We start from the raw sequence: 25,489 nt of genomic DNA, 5'->3' as shown, positions 1-25,489 counted from the left end.
AAATGTATGGATTCTCTGCCATCTTTGTATTTAAGTTGTCAGATAGTCAGAACTATGTAATTCATGGTTAAGTCGCTTGATGCAGACTAAGTTACAGAAACGTGTAACCTTCCACTGGGTCTGTGCATTATGTGTATGCACTGCTCAATGTTTCCATCACATTCAAACCAATCGTGCGTAAAACAAGCGGCAGGCGTCACAGTAACAAACGGAGGTTTCAGATTGCTCATCGAGCGCTTTGCTTTTATTAACAACCACATGATAAAATACCATCATATGACCAAACATTTCCCAGTACGATCAGCAGCAGCTCTAAACTGCCTCATTTTATTCAGTAAGAAAGTAAGAAAAGACATCAACACTAACAATACAGTGACCCTAGCATGGAGGACGGGGCGGTTCTGGCTCACTGCTGTTTGAAGAAGAAGCCGACTGATGTTCAGGAGAACATCCTCGTTGGCACAGAGATCCTCACTGTGGTTTCCCCCGTGATGCAACTTCCCTTCCCCATCAGAAGGAAGGAGCGCTCAAATTGACATTTTGCAAACACTGTTGATGATGAAGCCAAACTGGGGATCCCACACGCAGCGTGTTTATGCACATGGGGGAAAAGTAAAGGGACAAAAAGGAGACCTGTACCACAAAGAACCGCATCCCGGTTTGAAAAGAGGTATTTAAAAGCCTTCAAGTTGGAAACAGGTCCCGGTTCCTTAAAGTAGTGACGACATCAGTCACACGTGATGCTGCACAGGAACGAGGAACTACTTACATGTCGTTTTTAAATCTAGGGACACGTCCAACCAGCTTACATAGCCACATCCCACCATTAATTGGAGTAAAAAAATTAAAAGCGCTTATCTTGACTTGTTTAGCTTTTAGTTTATTTTGAAGGAAATTCTTGGCTTCGCATTTAGATGGACGGAAGTAAAAGTAAAAGATGTCTGATTTCATGCACGTAACGGACAATTGACCGGTATAAATATTTTATAATTAGAATAAAACAGCATAGTGCTCTGCGAACATCCGGCTAAAACAATGACTGCCAAAATAAACAAATTAAATAAGGTATTGGCTTCCCGTCCAGCCAGAGGAGTAAAAATAAGGCTTATATTCAAAAACAAACCCTGAGTTAAACATCATCAGTCACGCAGCCGCTGCATGACCTCGGCCCCGGTAACGGCGCCCATCACTTCCATCTGAACAGTCTGTGCAAAGAGGGGGAACTGGAGGCAGAGGAGCATCGGCACATTCAGCAGCGCTCAATTCATCTTTCCTTCCTAGAGGTACGAGACTCTTTGTCTCCTGTTTCAGATCAACCAAAGGGACGAGGTCGCTGTGAACTCAGACCCCACTGATTGACCACAGGAGAACAACGGCTCCACCGACCAAAAAATGAAGAGACAAACCGAGCGCTCCTCAACGTATTCACGACGCCCTCCTGGATGCAGCTCTGCTCCGTCAGATGTTCTCAGCCGCTCTCTGGGGAACCTCTCTGATGCTCTCCTGGGGCCCGCCGCGGCCCGCCGGGCGCCGCCGGATGCTGCGTCCGGACGAGATGAGGTCGGCGTAGCCGCGGGAGTGAGAGAAGGCGTAGGCGGAGCGGCGGGAACGCCCGCCGCGCTGGAATGTTGGCGGCTTTTTCCTCTCCTCCTCCTCCATCTCCATCTCGTACCTCTTCCTGTTCCTCTGGATCTGCGAGGGATGATGGGAAATGAGCCAGGGAGCGTTGGAGAAACACTGCTGCATCGGGACAGGGGACCGTTTAGAGACGTGTACCTTATCGCCCACTGAGGGCCAGATGCTCTTATGCAGGAACTGGATGCAGATGACGGGCAGCAGGCTGATGCCCACCGTCAGGATGATGGTTAACCACAGGTAGGGCTGGCGCAGGGCATTCGACGCTGCACCTGCAAATACACAGAATACATACGGGCCGTGAGAAGTGAGGACAGCAGGAGGGATGTGGCCCTTTAACGTCTGTTGGACGCTGCAGGTCAGAAACTCAACATCTGGCAGACAGTCAAGTCTAAATCGGTTCAAACAAGAGTGTCAGATTATCCATTTCATGGATATACTAATATATAATACATACTAATTCATACAAATCTTGGGGAAATGGGGAAAACTCTTCAAAATAAAAAAAGACATTTCAGAAGCAGCTTCTAAAGCAACTCCAGAGAGCCAGTGGAGGGAGGGAGGGAGGGAGGCTGCTGACCGGTGAAGGTGAACGCTGAGGGGAAGATGACGTGGATGCCGGCACTGTGGATGTCAAACATGATGCCGAAGTAGATGGCGATGCTGCCCAGGACCGCAAAGCAGTTGACGAAGGTCCAGTAAGAGGTGTCCAAAGACATCTGACGGAAAGCAGGAGGAGATAACGAAGGTCAGCGGGTCCACGTCACATCAATCCGTACACTCCTCCTTCAGGAGCTCACAGTTGGAGAACCTCGTTTCCCATTCAGCGCTTACTCTAATGAAGCGGTCACATGCCCTCACAAGCGGACCTCACCTGCAGGTTGACGATGAAAACCAGCGAGGAGGCGGTGACGACGGCCAGGGACTGGTAGTCGGTGGGGGCCTCTCCGTCCTGCCCCATGGTCTGCAGGAAGGCTCCGTAGGGGATGAAGAAGATGATGAGCGAGATGAAGATGCCGTGGAACAAGCTGATGAAGAAGTTCTTGTAGTTGAACAGCAGCCCCTGCTGGCCGGGTAGATAGAGTTTGGGGAATTTCAGGCTCAGTTTGTCGTTTACGTCCTGCAGAGGGAGGAGGAAGAAGAGGACGGTTAAAACGTCGTTTCCCTTAATAATCCTGAAACACAGTGGCTCATCTTTCACATCCCCCGGCGTCCTTTCAGAGCGGAATGATTACTTTGCTGTGAATCCACAGTGAACGTGACAGAAACTGCAATATTTTGCCCGGTTCATTACCTGGTCAAGAAGTCCAACCAGCAGAACTGGTAAGCTGCTGTAAGCCAGATTGTAGAGCGTGATGAACCAGTCTTCATAGGCGACCTGGAGACGGTGGAACAAAAGTCAGCGTGTGTTGGTTCCCGGCCCGTTACGCTGATAGAAGGCAAGCTGTGGATGGGGTCCAGCTCCCGTGTACCAGGAACGGCCTTCATTCAGCATCCTGCCTGTAGCCGTCTCTGCTTTTTGCAAGCAGAACGGACTGCATTACGACCGAGGACCGGGACACCGGTGTGTGCTTTGGGACTGGTGGGGGGAGGGGGGCTCACAGCCCCTGAAGGGCGACTTTAGTCTATGACCCTATGACCCCCCCCCCCAACCCGACACAGAACATCCCAAAAAGGCCTCGAGGCCAAAATGTCAAAGTGTACAGCAGAAATATAATCATTCATGAAGAAACAAATTCGATGCCGGCTCCTGACCTGTGACGAGTATCCGTTGAAGAAAGAGTACCAGAAGTGGACCAGTGTGAAGGCGAAGTTCTTGAAAAAGAAGAAGCGCAGGAACTTGCACATCCGGATGTAGGACCAGCGGCCGTGCACCAGCAGGAGGCGCTGCAGGTAGCGGAACTGAGCGAAGGCGTAGTCGCTGGACATGACGGCCTGCATCCCCTCCTGACCGCTGATGCCCACGCCGATGTCTGCAGCTGGGGGGACACAGACGGTTACAGGGATGCTGCCAGGGCAGGAGACGCTTGGTCCTCCAGCAGGAGCTGCCGTGTGTCCTTACTCTTGATCATGTTGACGTCGTTGGCTCCGTCTCCGATGGACAGCGTCACGGCCTTCTTGTACTTCTTAACCAAACTCACCACGTTGCCCTTCTGCTTGGGTGTGACGCGGCAGCAGATGACCGCCTCGCACTCACAGGCCATGTCCACAAAGTCGATCTGCAGAGACAGTTCGTCATGGACTCGGCCCGTCTACGCCGCCACACTGAACCTTTAAGCAGCTGCGTAGCCTCACCTGTCTCATCTCCTTCTCCCAGTCGTCCATTGGCTGTCCGTCCTGAGGGTTGCTGGGAGGCACTCGCCTCCCGAGGCGGCGCAGGCGCAGACGTCGCCGCTTCTTTTTCTTCTCATACAGAATCTCGTTCTGCATTTTTAATAAAAAGAGAGAGAGAATGCCTCAGCACAACCCACCCCGTTAACATGTTCAATACCGTGTCCGTCCCAGCAGAGGGCTCACCAGCCACCCTCCGGTGAGGATGAGAGCGTTTTTGCCCGGTGCGGGGAAGAAGGGCTCGGCGGGTTTCTTTTGGCCTCGACGGAGCGCTTGAGTCTCGTTTCTCCGGTTGGCCTGACGGAGCCTCAGCTTCTCACTGCAAGCACAAGAAGAGCAGAACAACGCCACTGAAGAACGGGACGGATCGCTTCCAGATCGCAGAGGGCTTCACACATGGAGCCAGAGTAGCGGCCACCTCGGGATCCAACACAGACATCAGCAGCGACGTTTTAAATCCACTCACTTGACGTCTTCGCCGTAGTGGATCTGCATCTCGTCTGTCAGAAGTGAACAAGCGTATCCGATGTTCTCGGCCGTTTCTAGGGAGGAAGATGTAAGACGTTGAGAGTAAGAACACATTGTTTTACATTGTTTTATTCGTTATGCTGTAGTACGTTCTGGTTTCGGACTCCCGTACGGTGACGGTACCTTTCTTATCTCCAGTCAGGACCCAGATCTTGATGTCGGCCTTAGCCAGCGTGGCGATGGTCTCCGGTACTCCATCCTGCAACTTGTCCTCGATGGCTGTCGCCCCGATCAGCTGGACAAATGAAAGGGAACCAAACCCACTCGTCTTAGTTTCAGGGGATTCTACGCCAGTGAAAACAAGAACCCTGCTAATCGATCCCCAGAACGCACACTGGACTTATGAAAGGAAAATGGGAAAGAAAAAGAGCTGCTGGTTCAAAAAGCACAACAAGCAAACATCACTCACCATCAGGTCGCTCTCGATCTGCTCGTACACGCGGTCGAGGACGGCGTCCCGGTCGGCCATGACCAACTGGGCCTCCGTGTGTTTCTGGGACCAGGCTTCGTACTCCGCTGTGCTGATGTCTTTGTAGGACAAGCACAGCGTCCTCAACGTCGCGTTGGCAAAGACCTGCAGCACAACAAGTATGTGGTGGTTTCCAAAAGGTCTCCAGACTGGAAGAAATCAAACGGTGCAAAGGGGAGGCTGGCTGTGCAGACTCACGTCCAGGTGGGACTGGGTGGTTTCTTTGTGTCTGGAGTTCGGGGAGAGTCGCTCGTAGATGACGGTGTCGGCTCCTTTACAGTAGAGGCGGATGCGACCGTCGGGAAACCTCACTGAGCGAGAGAGAGAGAGAATTTTAACCCAAAATCAAGACCAGTCCTACACTTTGTGTGGCAAGAACATGAAGAATCCTCAAAGAAGACGCGCTCCCCACGTTGAATGGCAGCAAGGTTAAACCTACACCACTGGCACTAAACTAGCTAGCGTAGAAGCAGCAGCTCAAAGCCCTTTGGAATAAAGTCTCCAAATCTAAAATCCTTCAGAAGGGTCATGTCAGATGTATTGGTCAAAGTGGGACAGCTGAGGTGTCCCTACTTTCAGAAACGTATGTGTATTAGTGTGCTGATGCCCGTGCACTCGTACGGATGATGGACATGCGCTTGCGGTCCGAGTTGAAGTCAAGCAGCGCCAGCATCTCGTAGGTCTTCTCCTGCTCCATCTCCCTGATGGTGATGGTGTCCTGTGTGTGAGACAGGAACACGTAGCCAAAGTTCCTGGCGGCCGTCACCAGGGCGCCCTCGTCGGGAGAAGCCGCCTGGTACACCAGATCACCTGAAGGGAAGAAGGAAGCACACATGACGCCAGATGACACATGATGCTCTGCCATCAGAGGGGCGTGTGAGGCATCCACCGGCCTGTCGGCCTGTAACCACGCGGCATGAACAGAAACCAGCATTTACCCTCACAGGTGTACCGGGGGTTACACGTGTGACTGGTATTAACCCGTTTAAACCCCAGCTGGATGGAAGATGAACACCTCGTTCTGACAATGGAGTCTGGTGCACAGATAACGGCTTCGCCCCCCATCGTAAAGGGCCGTGTGAAGGTAGAGGTGTCAATCTACGATATGGACATGGAAGGTGTGTGAAATACATCCCGTGCTGCTACCAGCGATGGGGAGGCACCTCGTACAAACACCCTTTTCAGCAGGAGTTAGAGTTGATGGACGGGTGCGGCGGCCATGCTTTGCTTACCGTCTTTGTGCTCCACCATGACGGTGTGGCAGAGAGAGAGCAGCTTGAAGAACTCATTGGCATCTTTGTCTTTCCCGGATCGGACGCGGGCAACCAGAGAATGGTCCCTGAAGTCAAACTTTTTGTCGGCTTGCCGGTTCCAGCTCCAGTCTACCGGCTAACGGGGGTTAAAAGAAAGGGGGGAAATAGTCAGTAATTATACAACAAAAATTGGGTAAACGTTTGAAATATTTGGTAGCAGAGTCTTCTGTTGCGTCACCCTTACCCGTCCTCGGTCCAGCACCACGCCCTCCGCTGTGGTCGGGTCGCCTGTGGACAGCAGAGTGAAACCTTGGAATGAGTCACGGCTGTAAAAACAATTAAGGAACACATACAAATCGCTCCACTTTTGCCTCTTGCTGATTTCCAAGAAATTTGCACAGGCCTTTTTTTCATACCGGGGGACAAGGGAAGGAGCTTCCAGCAGCTGATAGGAGGCCGCTGGAATCACACTGGTGAGCTTTGTTAGGCAAACTGAGGGTTTGCAGTGAGACGCCAGCGCACCGGGCAGATTTGTTGATGCAAACAGGCAATGAAGGAGACTTGTGTGTCAAAGTGAAAACACAGCACACGTATTTGTATTTGCTCTGCTTTATCTCCCAAACCAGAGTCCCAAGTCCCACGTCCCAGTTCAGCATCAACTGAACTGGGATTGGGACTAAACACCCAGATTACTTTATTTATGCCACGTTTTGTGACTTCCCTTGTTGGGCACTGCACCGGTGTTACCGACTCGCACAGCAAACTTTGAATCGGTTTTCTGTTCATTTATTACTCAACTATTTGTTTGCTCTACTCTGTTATTTGATGGGAAAATACACACTTATTCCTGCAGAAACTATATGTACGTATCTTTGTCGTTCTAGTAGAAGGCAGCAGGTCTTTTTCTTTTACTTGCACCTCTTCGGGTCTAGCGGGTCTAGTGAGTGAGGCGCATATTCTGCCGGGCGACGCTTTGATTTGTGGCTTTGAGTGAAATCTAGCGGCTCGGTACCGTAGCTGTGTCCGGCGATGGTGCACTTCTTGAACTGCATGACGTTCTGTGTGAGAGTTCCCGTCTTGTCGGAGAAGATGTACTCGATCTGACCCAGCTGCTCGTTCAGGGTGGTGGTCCGAGCCTGCGTGGGGTTCATCGGTGTCAGGAAAGTTAGTTTATCGTATACCAGAGCTATTTACCACCTGCAAACCAGATGGGCTGTATTCTTATGCGTAGGGACACAAAAATAGGATTTTGAGGTCAATAGTATTTTAAAATGAGTCAAACTGACAGTTTTAACAAAATACAAAACCAAAATAAATACATTAAAAAAATCACCTGCAATACTGACAAGTATCATCGTTTGTGTTGAATATTTCCATTACAGGTAAGTCACAGCCGCCAACAGTGTTAGGGTTCCAATTAAATGTACCTTAGCCGGTGTGTCTTTCTCTGCGTAATACATCTGCAGGTCCCAGTTGATGAACTTGCTCTGGCCGAGACGAATCACCTCCACGCTGCACAAACACAAGATGAGGGATTTGCTCAACATTCAACAGCTCTCAAATCACACTGGTTCTTTTGGTCCAATCGATTTTTTTCTTCCTTTACATTTGTACTATATTAAGAATATCCACGTGTTACTTCAGTGGCCCAGACAATTCCTATTTGTGAAGATGAGCTGCTGCTTCTCAAAGCCGGAAGCTAAATAAGAAAAGTCTGGATGTCATGCTGACGCTAAGCCCCGCCCCCCGCTGAGGTCAGAGCTCCGGCACGTTGGAAGCAACGCGTTTTTAAAATGGAGCGGATACTACGACGGGTCCGGTAGCATCCCGGCCTCTCTGAAGTCTGCATCACAGGAAGATAGTCACTACAGGACGGGGAACGCACCGCCCAGCGCAGCACCCTCGATGCCGAACACACAAATACTCACCTGACGTAGAGGGAAATGGGCACCATGGTGTTGAGGACAATGATGTATCCCCAGAAGCTGAGGAAGCCTCTGTACGAGGAACTCCGGTCTTTGCCGTCGAACAGGTACCAGGCTTTCATGCCGATTTCCTGGTACCAGAAGGAGTGTCCGATAGCCAGACCCGCCGCCACCAGGATCAGCAGCACGAAGATCTACAGGGAGGCAACAGACGCAGGGTCACGCAGGGATGGACACGTAGCCCCTATTGGCAGGCCGGCGTTAAGAAGGAAGGGATTACCAAAGGCCGGGGGGGTAACGGCGCAATATTATGAATTGGACAGATCAAAGTTGTAAATGAATGAGGAGTCGCTGTTGTAGGCGACCAGGATCATAAAAGGAGGTGAAGAAGATAAATGAATGGCGCCCCCTACTCGTCTTACCGTGTAAACCATGTAGTTCATTAGCTCGTCAATCTTGGTCCTCTTGAACCTCGTCTTCCCGCTGTTCCTCATGATCTTGGTGTCTGCCCCTAAAACATCACATCTCAAAATCAGTCACAGTGAAATCATGTGGTTCAATTCAAGTTGGTAAGTAAGACTAAACGGCGACGGGCTGCATGGGACTTCTCTCCATAAATTGTTCAGACAGTAAAAAAAATGAGAAATGCAGGAACAAGTTAGTCTTCTTTTGTGGCACCAACAGCCCAAAACAACCAGAAAAAACAGAATTCATTTTCAAAATTGTTGCAGAATAATTTCTTGATGTTTGTTAGTCATGCTGTCATGATGACGGATTGTTAGTTAATCCTGCATATGAATCAGGTGGAACATAAAAATGAAATGCAATTAAATGAAAGCACATTTATGTAGTTATGAGTTACGTATAATAAATGTGTCAAGGATGAAGACGATGTTGCTTATTCGCATCTCTGGGGTGACGTCATCTCATGCCGAGCGGCTCTCACCTGCGAAGATGACCAGGCCCTGGCACACCTCCGTGTTGCGGATGGTGCAGCCTCGCAGCAGCATGTTGTCCAGGCCCAGCGGGTAGTGGCCCCCGTCCCACCGCATCGTCCCCACAAACTTGTCCAGGCGGTTGTTCGGCTCCTCGCACTCGATCAGAGCTTCACAGATTACATGAGAAGTTGAAATGATGAGAAAGTAACAATAAGCACAAACAATAGAGCTGATTAATATGAGTCATTGATGGACTATTAAAAAATGCTGTGAGAATAGCTATTCTCTCACTATAAAGCGTTGTTATTTAATGATTTGTGTTCAAGAGATGCGGGTTTATGCAAACAAAGCAGCAGAGTCGCGTGTCGTACCATTAAACTCGGCCAGCTGACGCACCTCCTGCAGCTCCTCGTCGGTCACTCGCAGTCCCAGCTTAAACTTCAGGTTGGTCTCCCTGCAGAGGAGCACAGCTTCATGACTGGGGAATAACATGGTCATCAAAGCGGGGGAATAGTTTAGAGCCACCTCTGGTCTAAAGAGGCGTCTCACTTAACCGCAGGCCACACGGTGGCGCCTGGCAGAGTTCTTATCGTTGGTTGGTGCGTCTGCTCCCCTCCTGAGGAAGCTACGGCTCAAACTAAAACGCGTGGGAGCAGAGAACGCTGAGCGGCAGCATCTTCCATTGCTCAGTCCGAGCAGAACAGTTAACGTTGCTCCTTTATGATTAAGATGGAGTGGAATGGCTTGAATACGGTTTGAGAGTCTTACCCGTCGAGCTCAGCGGTTTCTACATAAGTCAGGCTGTTTGGGTTGGAGCTGGACAGCAGCAGGATGTCAGCCTGAAGAGGATTAACAGGTACGCATCAACATGTGGCCAACGTAAACCTTGCACAGGCTCATTCATGTCAGGGCCACCAGATGTACACGTTCTCTCTTTTTATGGTCAGATGATTGAATGTAGGTCATTTACGTGACACCCGTTTAGACAGAAGGTAAATAAAGACATTTCTGATGTCAGCTGGAGACTACAGGACGTCCAGTGAACCATCTGATAATGATCATGAGCCATCATACCGGGATGAAGTCGTTCTTCTTCAGACGGACCACGTCTCCCACCTGGATGTTCCTCCACCTCGACTCTTGAAACCTGAGGAACAGGCCGATCACAGATTTGACATATTTGTGTGTTGGATGAACGGAGGAACTTGGGCTACTGCAATTTCTCAAAAACAGTGTCAGTTTTCAAAGATGATGGATTTATTTGTATAATTTTAATCAAAGCAAATAGAAATCTTTGTTCTCACGCGCCGTCCAGCAGAACCTCACACTTCCTGTTGTTGATCTCCTTGTCCATCCTGTGCCGGGCCTGGAAGGATTTTAATTTAAAAGTCAGAACAAAACCGATCATTTGACAATGTCCTGTAGAACGGATTTCTAAAGCTTTGTCCTAATGCAACTTTTGTAATCGGCTAAATAAAAAAAACAAGCTATTCTTGAATAAGTTAGTGCCTACAGGACGCATGTAGCTTCAAGTGGCTTGATTTAATTCAAATTGGGTAAAAATCCATGATCAAACCGGACATGGATTTAGGCAAGGCAAGGCAATTTTATTTGTATAGCGCTTTTCATACACAAGGCAGACTCAAAGTGCTTCACATTATAACATTTCATACAATAAAGTGACAATTAAAAACAGCAAAAAAAATTATAAATTAAAATCTTATTTAAATTGTTTAATTAAAGGCAGAGGTTGAAAGTGCAATGTAGGTGTAATTTAGCAGAAGGCAAAGCTGAACATAAAGTTTTCAGTCTTGTTTTAAACGTGGTCAGAGTTGGCAAGTCTTAAATCTTCAGGAAGTTTATTCCAGCTGTTTGTTGCGTAGTAACTAAATGATGCTTTCCCATGATTTGTATTTACTCTGGGAATCACTAACAGATGGTGTCAGAAGATCTTAGTGATCTTGAAGGCTTATGTAGTGGAAGCATATCAGTGATATACTTTGGCCCTAAACCATGTAGTGATTTATATGTGAGCAGTAGGATTTTGAAATGAATTCTCTGACATACTGGGAGCCAATGTAAGGATTTAAGAGTTGGTGTAATGTGCTCACATTTTTTGGTCTTTGTTAGAACTCTAGCAGCAGCGTTCTGAACAAGCTGGAGCTGCCTGACAGACCTGCAAGGAGACCATTACAATAGTCCAGCCTACTAGTTATAAAGACATGTACAAGTGTTTCTAAGTCTTGAGCTGACATGAGCCCTCTAAGTCGTGCTACATTTTTGAGGTGGCAGTAGGCCGATTTTGTTACTGATTTGATGTGACTCTCCAAGTGTAAATCTGAATCCATAATAACCCCCAGATTTCTGGCTTTATTTGATGTTTTCAGGGACAGAGAGCGAAGGTGTTGGGTTACTTTAAACCTTTCTTTTTTAGCACCAAATACAATGATCTCAGTTTTGTCTTTATTTAGTTGTAGGACATTTTGACACATCCAGTCTTTGATTTGCTCAATGCACTGGCGCAGAAGATCTATGGGGCGATAGTCGTTTGGTGATAGCACTACATAGATTTGGGTGTCATCAGCGTAGCAATGGTGGTCAATTTTATTTTTTTGCATGATTTGTCCTAGTGGGAGCATGTAGATGTTGAATAAAGTCGGCCCTAAGATCGAACCTTGGGGGACTCCACACGTTACGTTGGTTGTTTCTGATACGAAGTCACCAATGGAAACAAAATAGTTCCTGTCTTTAGCATTGTGTGTGTGTGTGCGTGTGTGTGTTTCAAACGAGGAGCCTTACCAGATCGTCCACCAGGTCTTTGATGGCAGTGACTCCTAGCACCACCACCAGAGGAATCAGGGTGGTGTACCAGGGCAGAGTAGAGATGTCTGGAATAATCTAACAACAGAAGGGCTTGTTTTAGTGTTTGAAAAGCTTTGTTTTATTGTGACACTGAAATGGATTTTTACCTGTAAGATGAGCAGAGCCAGGAAATAGAGGTTGGCGACTCTCTTGAACTGCTCGTACAGGTTCAGGGGCAGGAAGGTGAGGACGTTGTACTTGTACGTCTTGATTTCGTTTCCCTGCACAGGATGCGATGCGTCAGTTAAAAATAGGTATTTTAAAAGGGGGCCTTCCATCAGTTTCACACACGAAAAGCAGTTTGTTTTCAATGATGTCGCCTGCGAGGCACTCGATGATGTCATCCACCTTATCTCATCACAATCATAATAGGCCGAATGTGTTTCAAAGTTCTTATCGGGCAGTTTTGCGCCCTGATGCTAATGCTAATACAGTCTAATGCTAATACTTGTTTTAGGATTAGGCTCTCTTTAAGAAGTGGGCGCGCTCGTGCTGGCGCTACATCACAAGTTGTTCTTGCAACCAATGAGTGGGCGTGACCACGTTTGGACTGCTTAATAGACGTGTCAATCACATGGTGGCCCTAAAGCACACTCTGCTCTAAGGTCTATTTGACCACCATTCCCTAAAGGAGACGTATGCTGGACTGAAGGAGATGCTTACGATGTACTAGATAGTGAGGAGGAGGTCCAGAAGCTAATGGCCAGTAGACAGAATGCAGGCGTCAGGCTACATTTCAGAAGCATAACATACTGCAGCTGCAGGTCCATCGGGACAACTACAGAAGAGTGAGGTATCAGCGGAGGAAGCCTCCTTCCACTGCGTCTTCTCACAGCCGCTCAGTGCCGACCCGTTCACAGAGGGTTATTCCACAGAACAACTAGCGCGCTGCCTTCCATTAACCACAACCGCTGAAGAAACATGCGCCAACTTCACCAGCTGTCAGGTAGATCGGGGACTCAATTATGCAAAAACAGTTACTGTTCATAGAAATATGTTCAGGCTTCAGTTAAATGTGTCTATTAGTGAGCTACAGGTCGGTTCAGCGGAGTGAGACGACACAAAAACACTGCAGTGACTCAGCAGAAATAGAGGCCACATGAGGAGCACTTCCTAGAGGCCGGTGAGTGAGTACACATGGTGTTCATTACTCCGTTAAACATAAATTCGGTGTTCATGCTTTAAAAAAAACAGACATCCAATTTCATCAATTTTGTTGTGGTGGAAAAAAAAGCCAAGTAGCTGTGGCATTTGTATCATTTGAAGGTTAACCACACCACCCTCCAGCAATGAAATGGAGACTGGGGTTTTTGGGCCATCAAGGGAAAAGGACCTGGGTCGGCCCGTGAGGATCTGCGATTGGTGATGGTGGCAATAAAATAATCAGGGATCTATAAAAGTTCCATTTGCCCCGTTTTCGTTGGTGCTGATCCGATCTGTGGACCAATCGGTGACTCTGATCCCAACCACGTGTTTCTGACGTGTTGCCCTGAAGTAATAGAAGCAGCACAGACAGCTCTTCGTCACCAGGGTGAAGAACGGCAGCACTCACAGAGTATCGGCTCTTCTTAAAGCACAGGAAGACCTTTTTCTTGAACTCTGGGAGTTGGTGATACGGTCGGTCGTTGGCCTTCACCTTCCATCCCATTTCTGAAACACAAAACAGGACGGATTCGATACGCCTCCCTTAAACGCACGGTGTAAACCACAGGATGAGCGCCATCTTTGTCTCACCGCTGGGTCTAGCTTCCTCCGGGGGCTGCGGGTCTCGTGACTCCTCCTCTTGTTCCTCCTCGGAGCTCACCTCCAGTTCGTCATCCGTCTCATCGTCACTGTACGGCATGACCTCATCGTCGGGCCCCAACGAGCCGCGGGAGTCCACGCGGTGCCGATTCATCCCGGCACCTCAGCTATCTGACGGAAGAATTTCAGCTGATGAATAAATGGAAACAAGCAAACAATCGGACATTTGCTATGGTCAGTAGATAGAAGCATGGACGCTTTGACTATTGAACGGCATAAAGACGTGTTGAAGAATCACAGACATTCAAGAGAAGAAAGCGAGAAGCAAAGAAACGCTCAGACAGACAGACAGAAAGGTTCCGAGCGTCAAAGAGAAGACAGACCTGGAATGCAATGCAATGAAATTACAACCATCGGTGGCACTGAGGAATGTGGCCGCACCTCAGAGGTGGATGAATTTTCCGCTGACGGAGGACGCACACACGCAGCAACCGCACACGTTGGGCCACAATCCCAACACACTGGTTATGCTGGAATAATTAAAGAGTGGGGGGGTTTGATACAAGCGGCTGTTGCAGCTGGATGGACAGACAGCGGCCCGACAGCTCCTGGTGAGCAGCGCGGCCCATCAGCCTAACGTCTAAAGGACGCAGAGGAGTCCGTTAGTGTCCCGCTGCGTCTCGCATGTAGCCGACGTTCACCGTAGAAAACTCAAATGTCACGGCGTGACTTTCCAAAGAGAGAGTAGCGGCGCCTTTTCTTTCCACTTGTGAAACGGAGAGACGGGATCTATTGTCCACATTAAAAGGTGTGATCGTGCTTTTTCAATAACCAACACATACAACCTCATGTTTGAGACTGTGCGTATTCCACCCGGCTCTGGCAACTCAAACAAGTCTGCACATGAAAAGGAGCGACTGCTAGACTCCTCTGTAGCCGCCAATCTGCTAGTTGCTCCTTCAGAGAGCTCAACAACATCCCGGCTGTTTGCTGGGACATCAGGACGCCAGAAAGCCTCCACAGCTGAAGACACACCTGGACTAGTTGACACTTTATCAGTGTTACTCACTTATAACACTTTGTAGTTTGGCTTTCTTGAAGAAATTGTGCTTCCTTGATTCTTGTTGTTCTGGTTTCTGTCCCTCATCCCAGCAGGTGTCGTGTCCGTAGGAGTAGATGGACTCGAAGTGGATATACGAGCAGTGAAGAAGACAAGCCAGAGGACTGCTGGAGTCTTAGAGACATCAATGAGCAGTTTGAGTAAAGAGGGACTAAAACGACATGGCGCCTTGGTCAGTGACATCCAGTCAAACGGCGTGCCACACCAGAGCATACGCTCAGAAGCCCAGCGCCACGCACACGGCTTCAAATCCAGCAAACTACAAAACCTTCTCTGTACTTTGTAAAATAACAAAGGAGGCCTGCGTCAATACACGGCTGAAATGAAGCGCTGTGTCACACTGATGAATATCACCAACGGGTCAGGACGCACGGGCTGATTGGTTTAAAGTCGCCGTACAAAGTTTGGTTCCTGCACCACCCGTACGTGGGAGTGGTTGGGAGGGGATGGAGGGGATGGAGGGGATGGAGTGGTTGGGAGGGGATGGAGGGGATGGGGTGGATGGAGGGGATGGAGTGGTTGGGAGGGGATGGGGGTGGGGGAGGGTCCTTGGGATTCTACAGATCCCCTTTTGTTTCTGTTCATATAGCATCTACCTCAGTCCGCTCCCATGCAAATAACACAAGACGACACTATGTGACAATGGCCCATGTGGAAACAGCAAACAGAGAAGAGCTCTGTGAGGGCGGCTCTCAAGGATCAGACTCATGTGAAGATGAAGAAGAGCAAAAGAGCCTTTTCTCTGCTGTCGTTAGTCGAGTTTCACTTTGCGAGTCCTCAACACAAGACGCTCCTGGAGGATTTAACCACGACGTACTGTATTGTTAAGGAGTCATGGATTTCCTGCTAGTTTCACACTGTCAATACTACAACAATACTACAAGTCCCATCAGCCGGTGTGAAGCACAGCATTTATAACAACTGATCTGAATCGCCTGATCGATTGGTGGACAAATCCTCTAGTATAAGTCATTCAGACAGGGATTGTAGGCGTGTAGATAAGAGGACATACCAGGTAGCAAATGCTTCTGTTTTGGAAAAGTAAATGACGTCATTTCAGAGCCTGAAAACACACAGAAAGCCAGAGGCTGAGAGGACGAAGAAAACAAATCAACAAAAAACTGGTTTTCTGTTCATTGGTTTTGTGCCAAGTATCACTATGGCAACGACAAAGAGCAGGGAGGGATTCACAGGGAGGGAGACGGAGAGAGAGCATACCTGAGTGACAACAATGAAACCTGAGACGAGGGAGGAGCCCGGAGCTAAAAAAATTATAATAATAATACAAGACACACACCCTGAAGACACACAATGAGTCTTCTGGTTTCCATTGTCCCATTGCAATGCTCAGCTCCGATGCTCACCTCTTCAAAAATTACTTTATCATAGCATTTGTATTTTTTGCTCCATTTTATGGGTTCGTACATACATTCCCACTACACAGAATTCATTGGTACCAGTCGGGGGAGTGAGGAGGGAAACAGAAAGGGAAGTCGGTCCTCTGCTGGAACACCGCTTCATGTGGTGACTTTATTGTTTTTAAGGGTAAAATCATCAGTGAGTTAAAAACTAAAAGAAAGGACAAGACAGCTTCCGTGCTCATTTCAATGAACCATTTCATATAATATATATATATATATATTGGTTGAGATAATGTAGTCCACATTGACCCGAGCGTTCCATATCACTGCGCATTCAAAGTAACAGGTTCGATTCTGCGCGTCCGTTCGTTGTCACTTCAGCATTTAGTTGAGTGGCGATCGGCGAGATGGGGCAATGCGACACAGTGATGCACACACTGGCTAAATGGGGTTTTCCTACTGAAATTAGGAAAAACTCACATGACTAAAGAATAGTTGTAAACCTATGAAGAGCCCCTGAGCAAGGCACTGGTACAGATAGAAGTTCAACTCCTCGCTGGCCGATGTTCAGACGTCACGACGAATGACGGCTCCTCCAACGTCATCATCACTACTTTGTGACGGGGACCAGTAACACTTCTTTTGTAGTCAGGGTACACAAATTCTCAAAAGTACACCGATACTACTCTTTTAGTCAAATAGTATCGGACTCCTAATTTGCTTACAGGCGCGTGGGGTCTACAGGCGCGTGGGGTCTAGGGTCTACAGGCGCGTGGGGTCTACAGGCGCGTGGGGTCTAGGGTCTACAGGCGCGTGGGGTCTACAGGCGCGTGGGGTCTAGGGTCTACAGGCGCGCGGGGTCTACAGGCGCGTGGGGTCTAGGGTCTACAGGCGCGTGGGGTCATATAGTCGGGGTTGACATTTCTAGTTGTGGGACATGGTTCGTTTCTCTCTCGCCTTTACACACAATTTGCCTCATGAGTCAAATTGTGTCTCTCGGTGGAAACCTTTTCCATAAGGAGGAAAACATTTCCATAAGCAAAAAGGACTTGCTGACGAAGGAGATCTCTGCTGTTTGTTTGTGGAGAAAACATCCGTCCGTGTGTTCAGGAGTCACTGTGATCAGACAAACACCAGCGACTCCCCCATGTGGGTGGGGGTGTTTCACCGCTCCGTCACATGGTAACGCTGTGCCGCGGTAAAAAAAAAGGTACTCTCCACCCACAGACTGAGAGGTGGATGCTTCATCAGAATCTGTAGTTCATGCAAAGTCAAGTCAGTAAATAATTGGTAACGACGTTTACGAGCAGGAAGAGGAAGAAACGTTCAGAGAGGGTCCCCCCCCCCCCCCACCCGGTCCTCCATGTATCATTATATAAATAAATATCAATCATTCTTTCAGCAATGACAATACAATACGCAACTTACTGTTGTGTCATAATGAAGCACATTCACAGTGGGATGTTCTCTGCTGAGTTAGTAAGAGCGATACAACTCTTCTGAAGTAAATATGTGATGTACGCATCAGCCGCTTTACAGCAGCGCCACTTTTGTAAATCGAGCACAGGGATGTTTGCCGTTATGGCGTTATGCACGTTTCACCATGGCGGGCCACAGGTTTGCCCTTCCGTGCCATGGCGAGGTGACGATGAACAGGCCGGAAGCAGAACGCCTGTTGGATTTAATACGTATATAACGAGGGCTGTGCCATATCGCCACAGGAGATGGTAAACAAATGGAGTGTGTTGGTTTTCCTGATGAGGTTCAGCTCACGGAGCCTGGTGGAGGTGTGAGGTCTCCTGGGGAGGGACTACATTCATGGACCCATAAGGATGGACTGAGACTTTACGGAGTACCGACTAAAACACAAGCTGCAGGCCGCTGTGCCCCCCAACCAACCAGTCCCCAGCCAGTGGAGCGTCCCTGGGGGGGAAGGTGAAGCCCTCACCTGGCCGTCAAACGCCATTCCGCCTATCCGAAAAACGGAGTCAAAAGAGCCGGAACCTTCACACACACAGACACACACACACACACACAGACACACACACGACGGACTTACCGCGCGCGCTTGGGTAGATTTGGGTCTTTTTGGGGGCTGAATGCGGCTCTCGGTCGGCGTCTGGTCACCGCGGCATGTTCCCGTCTGCTTCCTGTTTGTAGCGAGCTGCCGGGCGGCGGCTCGGCTCCTCTCCCTTCCCGTACTTCCTCCGCCCACACCCCCACCTGCGCCCCTCCCCCTGCGCCCCACCTCCGCTCACCTGCTCCGTCCCTGGGAGAACCGGCCGGGCCGGTCCTACGACCGACGCTTGAAACCACAAGGAATGTTTCCTTTCTGAGGGCAAACAGCGCGTGGCTTCCAGCGAGGTCGCCAGCTGTGCGGAAGGGTGCGCGGTCACGTGACGCGCAGGTAAAAGGTGCACACGTGTATTGTTAGTTGGGCAGGTGGTCCTTTAAAGAGGGGCTGCTGTTAATGTCCTTTTTTTACTCGATTATATTTGTAATACAGTACAATAAGAGTAGTGGAACTATGTTTTATAATACTTGTTAAGAGTAATCAGAGTTATTCAAAAGTAACATCCAACATGTGTGGCTTCTGTTGTTATCATTAAATGTGAAGATGTGAAGGTAGATTTGTGTTTTGAGCAGTGGGCTGTGGCCCCACCACGAGCCATGAAAAAAACAACCTATTTTTGTTGTTTAAAATAACAAAAATACTTTTAACGAATAGTCAATATTTGTGTTTTTGAAATGTGGATCATTTACCTGGTAATATTTGTAAATTAAGAAATCTGCGCAAAACATTTTCCTGCACGTCCTCTCCGCTTGTCTCAGCTGGGCTCGGGCGCAGTGGTCATTTTGGCAGCTATTTTTGATTTAGTCTTAGTCTTTAGACGAAAATGCATATTAGTTTTAGTCACATTTAGTCATTTTAATCCTCCTTATTTTTAGTCAAGGTTTAGTCAACAAAAACTAGACTATATTGTAATTAGTTTTAGTCACATTTAATATCCACATTAAACTCCTTTTCTTCCCTTCTCAGGCCCAGGGACCCCTGTGTTGTGTCTACAACTGCATAATAGTCCAGCTTGCAGTACTTGGTTGTCCATCAGATGTCCCTCATAGGACAGGTCTATAGATGTCTCTCATAGGACAGGCCTACAGATGTCTCTCCTAGGACAGGTCTATAGATGTCCCTCATAGGACAGGCCTATAGATGTCTCTCCTAGGACAGGTCTATAGATGTCCCTCATAGGACAGGCCTACAGATGTCTCTCCTAGGACAGGTCTATAGATGTCCCTCATAGGACAGGTCTATAGATGTCCCTCCTAGGACAGGTCTATAGATGTCCCTCATAGGACAGGCCTACAGATGTCTCTCCTAGGACAGGCCTATAGATGTCCCTCATAGGACAGGTCTATAGATGTCCCTCCTAGGACAGGTCTATAGATGTCCCTCATAGGACAGGCCTATAGATGTCTCTCCTAGGACAGGTCTATAGATGTCCCTCATAGGACAGGTCTATAGATGTCTCTCCTAGGACAGGTCTATAGATGTCCCTCCTAGGACAGGTCTATAGATGTCCCTCATAGGACAGGTCTATAGATGTCCCTCCTAGGACAGGTCTATAGGTGTCCCTCATAGGACAGGTCTATAGATGTCCCTCATAGGACAGGCCTATAGATGTCTCTCCTAGGACAGGTCTATAGATGTCCCTCATAGGACAGGTCTATAGATGTCTCTCCTAGGACAGGTCTATAGATGTCTCTCCTAGGACAGGTCTATAGATGTCCCTCCTAGGACAGGCCTATAGATGTCCCTCCTAGGACAGGTCTATAGATGTCCCTCATAGGACAGGTCTATAGCAGGTCGGCTAACTTTTTGACTCGCGGGCCACAGTGGGTTGTAAAGAACAAATGGTTGAAGTGTTTGTGTGAGCTGATATAAATGACATGTGAAACATCATCACATGAAAGGATTTGGATTTGAACAAATAGCAATAGCTATTTATAGCTGGGTTGGTGGATGACGTCATCATGACGCGTTAACATCCGCCGTACTTTGTCTGTCGGCTGCGTGCGAATTTAGGGGGAAAAAGTATCGTGACGTCCACCACCAACATGTTCGTCTCGTTAAGAAAAGTTAGAATAGATTTAGCCATAGTTTTTATTTTTTAAGATGGTTTTCGTCACGTCTTAGTCTCGTTTTAGTCGTTTTCATCATAGTTTTCGTCGACGAAATTAACACTGCTCGGGCGAGTCTAATGGCCTCTAAAGGTCGTCTTTACGCGTCGACGCGCTGGTTTCACTTCCTGGTTGTAAAGTCGTGCGTGTGTTGCAGAGCGATTCACCTCCAGAACAACAGGTGGAGTCACGTGTTTTGTTGAAGACGACCTGGAGAGTCACGTCTTTGTGTGTGGAAGTCGTTGGTTCCTTTATTTATGTATCATAGACTTTATTGCCCCGTGCATCCACACTGCTGCTTTTCATCAAGGACACATTTGTCCCGTATTTTCCTCCACAACTTTGTTCCCCTCGTTGGTGGAGATCTCCCTCCATGAATCAGAGGCCATCCGGCGTCCTCATAGTCCGCCAATGACGGCTTGTACAAGCGCTCATATATACGCATTTCTTCACACAAAAGCTCTTCAGTCTGATCCGTTCTCTCGTCAACATTCTTCCTTTTAATAACGGCCGTATTGTGCTGTGAAAACGGAGACGTGAGACTCTAAAGGACATAGTTAGCGGCATAAACTAGGCCAGGCTTGAAGTTAACATTGCTGCGACGCGACTGCGGTGAGGACACACAATGTTTTATATAAACAAAAAAAAAACTAACCCCATGTCCTTATTATGTTAACTGTTGGGAAAAATGTTAAATATTGAACTGCAAAGTATTAATACGTGTTTGATACCCTTTTTTTGCATTGAATCATACTGGGATGTTAACTGAATCTGATTGGCTGGACCTACCAAAAGAAAAAGCCGCCACTGGTTTTGAGAGCAAATTTCTTGCATTGCAAACAAAAAACAAGTTTGTAAGTAAAAATATATCACCTGAGAAAAAATATTTTGATGAATGAATGTTTGGCTGCAAAACAAAAACTTTTTCTCTCAAAAAAATAAGGTTTTGGTCTCAAAAACAACCCCTTCTGTCTAAAAAAAAGTTTGTAGAGAGTTTGTACTTAGTGGGTGGGGCTTACACCGCTGAATGAATGAATGTATATATATGTGAGCAAATTTATATATATGTATATATATGTATACATGTGTGTGTGTATATATATGTATACATGTGTATATATATGTGTGTATATGTATATATGCGTGTATATATGTGTGTGTATATATATGTATACATATATGTGTGTATATATGTATATGTGTGTATATATATGTATATGTATATACATGTGTGTGTATATATGTGTGTGTATATATGTGTATATATATATGTGTGTATATATATGTTTATGTATATGTATATATGTGTGTATATATGTATATATATGTGTGTATATATGTATGTATATATATGTGTGAAATATACGTGTATATATGTGTGTATACGTGTATATGTGTGTATATATACATGTATATATATGTAGGTATATATATGTGTATATATGTATATATATATATATATATATATATATATATATATATATTAGTTAGTTAGTTAGTTTCATAAGCAAAACTAATAAATAATTTATTTTCAGTTTATATATTTTTACTTACAAACTTGGTTTTTGTTTGTAATAACAAAAACCAAGTTTGCTCTCAAAACAGTTTTTTTTGTTTGCATAATAAAGACACAAATACCTACCTTCATAAAAACATTCATGATAATACGCCCGCAATGTAATCAATATTTATTTGTGAATATTTGTTTTCATTATTAAAAAGTAACATAGATTTTAACACCATTGTTAATTATTGAGAGTGATAATGATGAATGTATTTTTTAGCTTTTCGAAGGATGTGCGATTTTTAGCCGAACACACAAATTAGCCACCAGAAATATAATAAATGAATGTGTTTTTAAAAGAAGTAACATAAGATGGAGGAAGAAATAACACTAAATATAAGTTATATTTCAAATTACAAAAAGGCTCCCATGAAATGCTTATACAAATTCCCCAGAAAACAAGTGAAATTTAATGATTAAGTTGTATTTATTAGACTTACTAAGCAATTGGAACATAGATCTATTTTGCGTTTGTGGATTACACAAAACAAACACAAAGCTAAAATAGCTTTGTGTTTGTTTGTTTTTGCCAATTTGTGCTAGCCCAATTCTTGAACAAGACATTGTGAAACATAGTTTACCTCATAAGTCATTACGGGGTGACCCATGGTCTTCAAAGCCATGTTATGCCTTTAAAATCAAACAAATATGTTCTAGGTCAAGTTATGTTGTGTTATTTGTGTGTTATGTGTTTTTTAATGAATATTAATATAAAAATAGCATTTGTTAAAGATAGTATAATTGTCGGTGCCCCTATAGCATTTATCTGTACCAGCAACTGCACCGGGCCCACTGGTGAGCACCAGGGCGCCACCTATTGGGCTGCGGGGACAATGCAAGTGATTCAATTAAATTAAAAGAATTTATTTGTGGGAGAAGAATTTGCGTTTTTATTTGAATGTGCTCTAGAATTAAAATAAATAAAACCATCACACAGTTATATTTTAATATATTACCACATCAAGAAACATCATCAGGCGGAGGGACCACTGTCGACCTTTTGGATCTGTGACACAAAGTGAATCGATCTTTGCAACAACAAAGTGATGCTGCATGCAACTCTCCACAAGTTGAAGGCGAGGCAGGTTTATCTGTATAGCACATGTCAACATTAAGGCAATTTAGTCCTTTACATAAAACCCATTTAGAACTACTAAGACATAAGGCCAAAAGAAACAATCCAAAAACAATATAGAACATAGAGGCTAGAAATAGAATAGATATAATAATAATATAGTAAAATGCAGAAACACAGGAAATTGGTCAACGTCCTTCACTGTCTCTTAATTAAAGTCTGCAGCCAACAGCAAAGTCAGCAGCTTTTTATGTGGAGCAGAAGAAGTGAACGCTGCTTCTTGGGTTTGGTTCTGCCTCTCAGGTGACCGGAGGGGTCGGGATGGTTTGTGAGGTGGCAGCAGGTCAGACGTGTATTTTGGCCCTTTTTAAACCGCCAGCAGTCTTTGTTGACAGGAAGCCAGTGCAAAGACCTCAGAACTGGAGGGATGTGATCCTCTTTCTGGTCTTCTTGAGGACTCAAGCTGCAGTCTTCTGATTGACTCGCACAGAGAACTGTGAACACATAAAACTCCAAACAGTGGGTTGAAGAAATAGCAAAATCTGGATTTGGATGCATAATTTAGTTTTGGTCTCAACTTCTTTGTAATGAGATATGTATTGTATATATAATTTCCTCTGCTCAGAATTTGCATGCCCATTTTTCAGAAGAGTATCTGCAACCACATGGTCTTTTTGAATAATTTGTGTGACGTAATTGAAGGGAACACCTTGTTCAGATGTGTACATAATAGTGTATGTCTTACTGGTTAAGAGTAAATGAAAATGGCACACAGCAGAAATAAAAAAGTTTCAAGTTTTCAAAACAAATGTGGTATGATGCATTTGAAGCTTTAAATCTCTCCCAAATCCAGTGTTGGGCAAGTTACTGAAAATTACTAATTAGTTACACGTTATGTTAAAGGTAATTCAATTACTTTATTACCAGTTACTGTATCCATCCATTCATCGTCAAACCGCTTATCCTGCACACAGGGTCTTGGGGGGCTGGAGTCTGTCCCAGCCAACTTCAGGTGATAGACGGGGTTCATCCTGGACTGGTCACCAGCCAATCACAGGGCTACACAGAGACACACAACCACTCACACGCACATTCATACACCTACAGGCAATTTAGAGTCACCAATCCACCTGATCCCCAGAGCGGGTCTCTGGACTGTGGGAGGAAGCCGGAGAACCCAGAGAGAACAGTCAAACACAATAAACATATTTATTAGACCTATTTATTGTAATGAACAGGGCAACAGGCCTTCAAATCGAGCAGTAGTACAAGAGTCATTTTAAATACTTAACTAAACCGACCACTCAGCTCTGCCTGGCTCATCGGCTGCAGTCCGTGTGAAGTCTCGGTTGTCAGCATCTGCAGCGCTGCGCCGCTACCAGCTTTGTGTAAGCATGTTGTTTCATGGTGCGGGACCCGATGCTCTTTACGTGCACGTACGGGGACTATTTTTTCTACTACTGAAATGAGATACACAACGCTTGGTGGCTGCAACTATTTTGTGCTGAAAGGCAGCTATCTACTTACTATTTGCCCCCGAACTGTTACATTATGGGACGATAAAGTACAGCCTCTCGTACCTTATTGCTTTATTGATTGATTAGATTGGTTTATCATTGCGCCACCAAGGTCCTGCGAGCTAAAAAAGGCCTATCTTGTCTTCTTGTGTGCAAGTGTTAATTTTTCACAAAAGAGAGGAACGCAAGTAACAAACTCATTTAAATTTCAGTTACTGTAACTGCATTACTTGATTTAAAAAAATACTTTGTCACATGCTCCTTACCGCTAAAATATCTTGAATTACAGTAATGCGTTACTTTGTAAAGCGTTACTCCAAACACTGCCCAAATCATAGCCTCATAAGTGGACATTCTCTCTGCAAAGTCTGACTTAATTGAAGCAGAAAAAATGACGGGGTTTTAGGTATTGACAGTTTAGACAAGGTCTCCAAAATTGCCGTTTTGGCACATCTGTGACTTTTTGTATTTTATCATGTACAAAGTGATGGAGAGAGGGCTAGCGCAAATCTTGGCACTGGCAACTCGCTGAGGCACTTCCTGTTGCAGGTTGCAGTACCGCGGCAAGTTGTGGAAACTGCATCGAGTTTACGGCAACTGCCTCGCCTCATGTGAGTGAGGTACCTCGGGCGGTGCAACAAATTCAGGGGCCGGTTCATCGGTTGAGAGAGGTACCTCGGGCGATGCCTCGAGTTAAAGGAGCATTGCCACGACCTCTATGTGCCTCGGCTCATAGAGGCACTTGGAGTTTACGGGAGCGGTGCCACAACTTTTAAGGGATAGGTGCCACGACTACTAAGGGAGTGGTGCCACGAGTTTAAAGGAGCATTGCCTCGGTCGAGAGAGGTACCTCTAGCGGTACCTCGAGTTAAAGCAGCCTTGCCACGACCTAAGGGAGCGGTGCCTCGGCTGATAAAGGTACAAGGAGTTTAAGGGAGCGGTGCCTCGGCTGATAGAGGTACAAGGAGTTTAAGGGAGCGGTGCCT

The 25,489-nt window shown here is 46.4% G+C and overlaps 1 protein-coding gene across 3 annotated transcripts; it reads right to left on the bottom strand.

The window, feature by feature from the left end:
• Nucleotides 1–215: 215 nt before the first annotated feature.
• Nucleotides 216–18,398, bottom strand: atp8b1 (ATPase phospholipid transporting 8B1). Of its 3 annotated transcripts, none has more exons than XM_040198136.2 (30): nt 18,225–18,398; nt 13,676–13,855; nt 13,494–13,591; nt 12,049–12,162; nt 11,879–11,977; nt 10,384–10,445; nt 10,154–10,226; nt 9,848–9,918; nt 9,451–9,533; nt 9,088–9,246; nt 8,564–8,652; nt 8,145–8,335; nt 7,644–7,728; nt 7,229–7,352; nt 6,461–6,504; nt 6,196–6,352; nt 5,585–5,773; nt 5,162–5,274; nt 4,904–5,068; nt 4,618–4,729; nt 4,433–4,508; nt 4,153–4,285; nt 3,931–4,059; nt 3,698–3,854; nt 3,391–3,614; nt 2,930–3,013; nt 2,510–2,755; nt 2,216–2,354; nt 1,777–1,907; nt 216–1,692 (listed from the first exon to the last, which is right to left on the bottom strand). In XM_040198136.2, the coding sequence occupies exons 2-30, from the start codon at nt 13,836–13,838 to the stop codon at nt 1,459–1,461; spliced, it is 3,744 nt and encodes a 1,247-aa protein (XP_040054070.2). In that variant the 5' UTR covers nt 13,839–13,855; nt 18,225–18,398; the 3' UTR covers nt 216–1,458. The 3 variants fall into 3 exon arrangements, with proteins under 3 accessions (XP_040054070.2, XP_040054072.2, XP_040054071.2); XM_040198138.2 differs by having other exon boundaries at nt 13,676–13,851; XM_040198137.2 differs by having other exon boundaries at nt 13,676–13,873; nt 18,225–18,353.
• Nucleotides 18,399–25,489: the final 7,091 nt, after the last annotated feature.

Source organism: Gasterosteus aculeatus, chromosome 14, assembly GCF_964276395.1.
Source record: "Gasterosteus aculeatus chromosome 14, fGasAcu3.hap1.1, whole genome shotgun sequence".
NCBI classification, from domain to species: Eukaryota; Metazoa; Chordata; class Actinopteri; order Perciformes; family Gasterosteidae; genus Gasterosteus; species Gasterosteus aculeatus.
The sequence above is the reverse complement of the archived record's forward strand: the minus strand, read 5'-3'. Positions and strand labels throughout refer to the sequence as shown.